Source organism: Pseudopipra pipra, chromosome 2 (genome assembly GCF_036250125.1).
Source record: "Pseudopipra pipra isolate bDixPip1 chromosome 2, bDixPip1.hap1, whole genome shotgun sequence".
Taxonomy (NCBI): Eukaryota; Metazoa; Chordata; class Aves; order Passeriformes; family Pipridae; genus Pseudopipra; species Pseudopipra pipra.
In genome coordinates, this window is record NC_087550.1 from 34,874,007 (window position 1) to 34,882,638 (window position 8,632).

The window sequence follows — 8,632 nt, forward strand, 5'->3', positions numbered from 1 at the left end:
TGTTGAATTAATAATCACAGCCCATTCTGTACATTGAATGAACCACAAGATTTTTTTCTTCCAAAAAATTAGCATGCAAATTAGCAAAGGCAATAAGACCCTCTGCTGTAACACACACATGCAAAAAGTGCAGCCAGTTTTTAAGTTTTAGATGTCCAGCACTGCAACCTCAGAAAATTTCTTTCAGTATTCTCTTAGGAAAAATTATAGCACTGTTCAGCTAATCTTGAAGCTGAAGCATGCAAAAATAATCTAAATTCACTTCGCTGTTACACAAGCTGAGGCAAAGCTGGTCTGTACAGTGTATCACTTCTACTAATCTTTTACGAGCCATGTTCCAAAGCTTTTTCTTTCCTTTGGATGATAATATGATCAAATGAAACAGAACAAAGGCTGGAAGATCAAGCTTCTGTAGGATGTCAAAATACAACATAACCAATTCTCTACTAACCAGTATATACAGAGCATTGAAGTAGAACTGGGCTGGCATCTGCTATATCTCCACAGAAGTCTGTTATGGGAGAAGTGTTCCCAAATGCAAATAAAGCTGCCTTCTACACTGCCACCAGGGTGCCTAACATCATGACCCCTTCCTGCTAATGCACCAGATCTCCTGCTGAGATGCAGGAGCCTCATATCTTCTAAGGAGACCTAGGTTTGCAAAACAGAACATAGCTCTCCGTTTCCTAGGTAAGTAGCTCTTAATAGAGGGTAAAGGATTTTAAGAAGGGATTTAAAACAAGAACTCTGTACAAGTTATAGAGGAAAAAAAAATATGGTCTTTGCAACAAATAATATGACAAACCATAAGAAGGAAAATGCTAAAAGGGAAAGGATGCAATGAGAACCCAAGACAGGAACAATACCATTCAGCTTACAGAGGATATTGAGGCAGTGGCAGAGGGACACTGGAGAAACTATGAAGAGCAAGGAATAAACACTGCCCATTTTTTTGTGCTAAAATGAATACGCTCATGATTATGAAAAGAGAACGTACTACAGACAATACAGAAAGATCAGTATTCCACAAATCAAGATGAACGAACACACCACAACCACAGTGGCACAGCCGTTAAAGCCTGGCACAAATTCAAAAACTAGCACTTAGCAGCTGAAACTGCCTCCTGCTGCACCCACCCATGTCCTGTGACCTCCACTGGCACACCTGCTCTATCACACACATAGGAGATGCTACACTACACAGTGCTCTCAGTCAGGCTCATCCTGCTCCCTACTCCAGCACCCATGAGCTCTGATCCTTGCCAGCAGCAGCAAGAGGTGAATGGGATACTGTCAACAACAGAACTATACTTCGGATTTAATAAATTCTCCCATCATGAGAAAAATGGACTATCTATGCTAACTGCATGGAATCAAATAGCAAATGTTGCTGCTGTGCATTACTTGAAATTTGTTCAATTATCACAAAACACAACAACTGCAAACCAAAGGCTTAAAAACGTATGATTTATCCTGATATACCTGGAAGGTTTCCATTGTTATCCACATCATCGATACATGCTCCCCATCGAACAAGAAGCTGCAAACACCCCAAACGACCATGAAAAGCAGCATAATGAACAGGTTTCCAGTCATTCCTGTCTGAAACATTTACATTCTAAAATGAAAGCAGCAGGTTAATTCATTCACTTCTGAATCTTAGACACAAGAGAAATTTTATATATAGTAATCGGCTATTCATTGTGTTATATTATTTAAATCAAATAATATTTTTCAAAGTTCATACCATATATGCAGTTCCCATTCCAAGACTTTTCACACTTTTACTTAATACACTTATAAAGGGTGCATTTTTAGACACATTTTAGTATCATAATGACCTGTAGTGGTCATTACTCTGTAAATATGCAACTGGATTTTTTCTTTTTTTTTTTTTAAGTTTATGTCTCCTTTACTATAGAAGATTTGTACAACTGCAAAAAATGACCACCACCCCAGCACCTGATCTTCATTTAATGACATCCTCAGTGGAATGTGATTTACTTATATTATTGATTCTCTCTAGATTTTTGAATCATTTTCCTAAATGTATATTACAATTTAAAAAATAGAAATATACCCTAAAAATAAATTCACCAACAGTAATTAATCCACAGTCTTAAATCTCAGTTTAAGCTAGGGACAGTTTTGTTTGGGAAAAGCTACCAGCCTGTCTCTGCACTAGGGCACTGCAGGTAGAAGTGTCTCACCGCTCCACTTCTCAGTATGGTCTGCAAGGTGTAGGACTGCCCGTGGGCTGCAGCCAAGTGTGCCGGCGTGCACCCACGGTCATCCTGAGCTTCTGTGTTTGCTCCATTTATTAATAAAGCCTAAAAGAAATGCAAAGCAGAAGTTCACTTCACAAGCTGAAAAAGCAAACACTGCCTAGATGAACAGGTTACGATGATCAGCAGGATAACTCTGGGTTGACCTCAAGGTCCTGGCACTGCACAAAATAATCTGTTTCTACAGACAGTGCAAATGAGTGCACTGGTTTTAAAATGAGTGACTTCATCCCAGAGGCCAAGACACCAAGATGAACTAGCTACTCAGAGCTCCCTTAGGAGCTTCCTCAACTGATCTGCATAATGACTTTGTCCAAAATTAAGGTCTGCCCAACATACTTTTGCTTGAGAGTGACTATTTACACATACCTGCATGCAGGCATCCTGCCCTCGGATGGCCGCAAGGTGAGCTGCTGTCCAGCCTCTGACAGTCACATGAGTTGTGTCAGCTCCATGCCAGAGCAACCAGTGAAGGCACTGCTCAACCAAAACCAAAGTGGCTTTTATTTAGCTGTTCATACCGTGTATCTGAGGCACATTTTAACTAGAATTTATCTGTTGATGTTACATTTCAAAACAGTACTGGAATACTTCACTATGGAAATGAGATCCCAGAGCATGCCTTAGCCAGATATTTGGGCATTAGAAACTTACAGGTAAGTTATACTTTCCAGGTTTCACCCAAGGGTACAAAATGTGCAAATAATCTACTAGATCAGACCCTAGCATTGATTTTACAGTATGGCTTCTTAATTTTACTCTTTCAGATTTAAAATGTAATCTGTGAGAATATTCACATGGCGCGAGGTAAAAGCATTGGAAAAAACAATGCAAACATCCTCACATGAAATCCAGCTAAAATTGCTCGTAGGCAAAATACCATGAACTAAATTCAAAACCTCATTTAATTTATTAGGCTCCTTAGGTCTTTGTAATCCCATCTCTCTTCTCACTCTTCCATGGCCTAGTTTTGTTTTATTCACTTCTTCCAGCAGATACTATTGCTTGCAATGGAAAGCTTTATGGACTATCCGGAGACAGCTAGAGGGACAGTTAAAACCTTTTATTATATATTATTATAATTTATTATCTTGTTTCAGGCCATACTTCAGCTCTGGTTCCTCCACTATTTCTACCAAGGAGCTTAGAAACAAATAGAAGACAGACAATTGAAAAAAGTCTAATATATCAACTGAAAAGTAGAAGAGTCAAATGAAAAATGACAGAATTTACAGAGGCAGAAAAGGGTGGATAAGCAATCCAGTTTTGGGGCTGACAAAATGATGATTATCATTTTCTTGACAGTTTCTCTACATGGCAGAAGTAGCACTGCACTTATTATTTCTTGAGTTTAGCAAGAACTTTACATGCTTTTCTTTGGGACATGAATGGCCTTGTTGCTTCAAGGTTAGATTGCTATGAAGACTGAACAAGAAGGCTACAAGAAGAAAACCAATGTTGTGTTGAATACAGCAGTTCAACCTTTCTGGAAGTTCAAAACATTCATGCAAGCACCTGCTGATCTATTCATCATTATTCAACATTTTAATTTATTAAAATAAAATGTATTAAGACTACTTCTAGAGAGAACGAGGCATGGGACATTGGTAAACAGAATGAACATGTTTTCATGCCACTTTTTATCTGTTTCAATCACCTTCAGAACATTTTACACATTCTGTAGGATTTTCCAGGACTCTCAAGAGAAGAGGAAAACACAACAGGGACAAAAGGAGGTCATGAGTCTGGAAGGGAGGCCATAAGTCACATTTTGATGAGTAAGAAAATCAACAATTTAGTAAAATATGACAAAGTGTATTAGGTGAAATGTCTGGGGCTTCAGAAAAAAAAAAAAAAAAAGAAAATCTAAAATGCTGTACTTCTGCTCTAGGTGAATATATTTAATGAGAAAAGGAGCCAGAGATTATTGATTCAGTTTGACTCAAGATAGCAATGTTGTGTCCAGCCTCTCCCAAAGAAGGAAATATGAACATACAAAAACCTGGCTGTGACTAAACACCAATGTAATGTTTTACCTCCAGACTTCCGGAGTGGGCAGCACAGTGCAAGGGTGTGAATTTGTGGACTACATCCACCTCGTTAACACCAGCTCCACTTTTAATCATCAATGCAAGCTGTTCTACATCACCAGCTTTCACTGCTTCATGCACACTAGTATAATTTTGCTTCTTCTCGACAACTAGTGAGGAACAATAAAAGGGCATTAGTCAGTTGCTTAAATCAGCAACATATAAGAGATACATAAGTGATGAATCAAAGAAACATCCGTGTGATAGCCTCACAAAACCAGCTAAAATGTCCAGAGTAACATATGATTGAGATTAGTATCAGTGGAATTCCTAAGTCACTGCTGTTTGTCAGGAACAAAACAATATGCCAAAACCTGAGACACGCATGGCCCTTCAGCCCCAGTAAAGGGCCCAGGAGTAAAACCCAGCAGAAAGATGACAAGAAGCACAGGAAGAGCAGGAAGTGGAGATACTCCATGTTAGCAAGTGCCAGAGCAGGTTCACCCAAAAACTGTCTCTCTTCTTAAACTGTGGGTGGCCATCACAAACTCTTTCATTAATCACATTTACAAATATAACACCAGGAAGGCTTCTCACTTAGGCAAACAAGCTCTCAGCCATCACTTCCCAGGTGCTCCACATGCTGCTGCCAGCTGCCTAAGGACTTAGCACAGCATGGCATATCACACTGGAGGGCACCAGAGCCTTCACCACGTGAGCATACCATGTAACTGCTCTTGACTGAGCTACACAGATCATCTTCAGGATAAACTGATGTCAAAATTAAAGGCAGATCTTTGTACAATATGTTAGTCATCCTCTGTTGCTCTCTTGATAGAATTACAGCATTGTTCTGTCACAGCTCACTTTTCAGCAGTCTGATATTTTGCTCCCACCAAAGTCAATAACATTTTCAGTGACCTCAATGGCACAGAATGAAACTCTAAATGTAGAAGCAGTAGGGTAAAAAAAAATATTCTGTCACCAGGCCATGGAATCAAATAACCTATGTCCTCCCTTCAGGCTTTTCCACTGATTAACTACATGACTGGAAACAATGGGAGTTACATATCCAAATCCCCTGGTAACATCTTGATATCTTGACAAAACTTGTAAATAGAAATATGAGATGTAAGCAGATCTAATGGCTGAGGGGACTAGCTTCAGACAGCCAGGCACGAAAGGAAGGTAAACCAATTAGTATTCACCTTCTACAGTAGTCATTATTCCAGTAGCAAAATGTACTAACACTGTTTGATTAGTTTTCACGCTGTTAGAAGTCCTGAAGAGGTGGGCTACTGTTCTGCAAGTCAAGCAAGCATAAAACTGTAGGTCTTAAGTTATTAAGTGTCTCAGCTTCTCCACCTGTGGAGAAGAAATGGTAGAAGTAGACTGTTACACAATTTGAGGTAAAAAATATTAAATAATATAAATGTGATATTGCATTAACATGTTTGCAATATATGTAAAAAAGCACTAAAAGCAGCCTGTGCAGTTTACCAGTGCCTATTTTCACGTGCTCTGTAGTGTGATAGTAGTGCTTAGGCAGATTTGGGTTTGTAACAGAGAGGAAAGAATGGCTGAAGCTGTTTCAGTACTCCAGGCTGACAGGAACACACCCTGTGTGTGCTACAACACATCATCAATCTTGTGAGTGCGTGTAACTCCACTTCCACCTCCCCTGCTCCCCAGGCTGCATCACTGCTTCACTTAGAAACTGTGACTCCATCCTGCAAAATACTGTTTGAACAAAGAGCAGCAGCACAGAAACACAGAATAGGTTGGGCTGGAAGGGGCTTTGGGAGGTCATCTAGTTCATGTTTCTGAATAATATTTAAGAATGTTTTGTAGTTTGAGTTGTTTGGTTTGGGTTTTTTGTTGTTTGGGGGTTTTTTTAAGAAACAGTATCACCAGGATATAATTTTTCAATAAGGGAGAAATTTCTCATTATAACAAGTGAGGGTTAGAGATTGCAGCCCAATTATACAACTTTAAATCACAGGCAGATCTGGCCGATTGCACTACTTGGCAAAGTACTAATGTGTTTAACACAATGTTACAGTGCAGCAACTTCAAGATCTTTTTTTTTCCCCTTTTTTGTTTTTTGTCCAGAAGAAAGCAAACAACAAGGCCCACTAGCAGAAGAAATATTGTCTCCCCTCCCCCTCTGGAGACCTGCAGCTGCATGGAGGCAGATGCCCAGGGTGGATGGCTGCATGGCTGCTTGACACAAGACAAAGGCAGCAGCCCTGGGTCTGAAGTTCAATAAACAGCTGTTAACATCAGTCCTGTAAAAAAATATACTGATTTTCAAACTGAAGGGCAGGCCCCAGAATTTTAGTACAATTTCTATTTAAAAAAAAAAAAAAAAAGGTATCAAAGGTATCAAACACTGGACGTCCTCGGAGAAAACTTTGTGGAAAAAATTAACTAAGGATTTTGAGATCAGTACCTGCCCAAAATTCAGTTAAAGAGATTAAGGGAAGAAGAACATGGCACAGAACAGGGGAAAGAGGCACTGTTAGGTGTTGCGACGTTCCCGTAACACACAAAGAAGACAATCCCGCACAGCTCGCCTTTGGCAGCAGCTCCAGGGCCGCGGGAGCCGCCAGCCCGGCCCAGCCCGGCCCGGCCCGGCCCAGCCCAGCTCAGTCGCCCGGGGGCAGGGCGGGCGAGCCCGACCGGCCAGCGCCGCTCCCCGCCTTTCCCCGCGCGTCTGGCGGATATCGGAGCATCCTCGGCACAGGGTGTGTGTGTGTCTCGGCGGAGCCCTGTGCCACAGGCCGGGGAGCGCCGGGGAACCCGAGCGGAGGGAGCGCGGCGCGGACAAGCCCGTCCTACCCCGAGCCACTCGGGGGCCGCCCCTCGCCCCCGGGCAAGCGAAAGGGGAAGGAGGAGGAGGAGGCGCGGGCGGAGCAGCCTCACCTGCCGGAGCGGGGGCACAGCGGCCCCTCGCAGCGCAGTCCCTCCTCCTCCTCCTCCCCGTTGCTATGGGCACCGCGTGAGCTTCCCCCCGGCTCGCCCTTCCCTTTCCTTCCCGCGGGAGGAAAATGGCGGGCGGGGCGGGACAGGGGCGGGTACCGGGCCGCGGTGCCGCGGACAGGGAGCAGGACGGGTCCCGCCGTGCGAGCTGCACTGCAGCTGGCTGTGCATGGCGGTAGCCACAGAATGGTGGCTTTTTGCACCTCTAGGCAGCCCTGGGCTAGTGCCTTCATGGCATTCCCCAGGGAGAAGGGTAACAAGTACCAGTTCTCATCTCTGAACCTCCCAGGGATACATTGACCACGACGTATTTAACCTGTGCTCTCCACGCTGCACGATCAGTCTCCAGTCAAGTTGTATCTTTAATCCCCTTTACTTTTTTCCCAACAATGAAACGCCTGCTCCTCAGTTCCCTTAGCCAAAACCAGAAGGTGCCCAGAAGGAAGCTGGGTTCCTTTGATGAGACAGAAAGGACCCTGCATTTCCAGAGTTCTGCTTGGAGGCAATATGAGCCCAGACAGATTTACAGGTGTGCAGTGATAACTACATGGACCAAGGGAGGTACATTTAGAGCCTAATTATCCTCGTCATTAGAGTTGTCATAAAGCCTCTTGCTGCAACGTATAGGTCTCTTTTTGTTTACTCTCTAGTAGACAGAATAATTTTTCCGTTTTTCTAACAGCCTTGTACATAGTTAAAGACATCACGTCTTTGCTCAGTCTCCTCCAAACTTCAATTGTTGTGTGTGATTGAGAAATTTACAGTATTCCAGGACATAAAGCATCATTTTGGCCAGTGGGCCAGGCTACAACCCTGCTCCAGGAAGAACTTCCAACAACACTGAGTAACTTCCCCGCAGCACAGCCAGCAGCCAGACACACCACCCTAAGGACTGACATAACCCTGATCTATCATGTACTTTTGTCCTCTGGACTATTTCTAATTGAATAGCACTTTTAAGGCTGGTATCTAGAACAGGGCACACTCACTACAACTACAACCTTAATACCAGAGTCAAAGTATTATTTACATCTTAAAAACTGCTTGAAGCCTGGGTGTGAACACGGGAAGAAGTTTTTGCAGCCAGTAACATCACCTACACTGCTGGTTATTTCTGACTCCAAAGTAACCCTACTGCAAGAGTAACACACTAGGAATTGAGTAACACACTAGGACTTGTGACATTGCTCTCTTACTTTTAGTACATCTGCCTTGCTCCCAGCAGCTTTAAAAATATGCACTATACATAGAAGAGTGAATGGAACAAATACATACTGTCCTAAAACACACAACTACGATCCCACGAATGTACCAGCCAATGGACCCATTATTGAA

The 8,632-nt window shown here is 42.6% G+C and overlaps 1 protein-coding gene across 4 annotated transcripts in view; it reads right to left on the reverse strand.

Moving 5' to 3' along the window:
- Positions 1–7,209, reverse strand: part of ANKRD42 (ankyrin repeat domain 42) — a 22,047-nt gene extending 14,838 nt beyond the window's left edge. For 2 of the 4 annotated variants that reach the window (XM_064644975.1, XM_064644974.1), the window contains exons 1-6: positions 5,816–7,208; positions 5,524–5,680; positions 4,322–4,485; positions 2,655–2,762; positions 2,211–2,330; positions 1,483–1,618 (exon numbers count right to left, since the gene is read on the reverse strand). In XM_064644975.1, coding sequence (XP_064501045.1) covers positions 1,483–1,618; positions 2,211–2,330; positions 2,655–2,762; positions 4,322–4,485; positions 5,524–5,539 — 544 coding nt within the window. In that variant the 5' untranslated portion in view covers positions 5,540–5,680; positions 5,816–7,208. Of the gene's footprint in view, positions 1–1,482; positions 1,619–2,210; positions 2,331–2,654; positions 2,763–4,321; positions 4,486–5,523; positions 5,681–5,815 lie in introns of all 4 variants that reach the window. The other 2 variants (XM_064644976.1, XM_064644977.1) reach the window with 2 other exon arrangements.
- Positions 7,210–8,632: the final 1,423 nt, after the last annotated feature.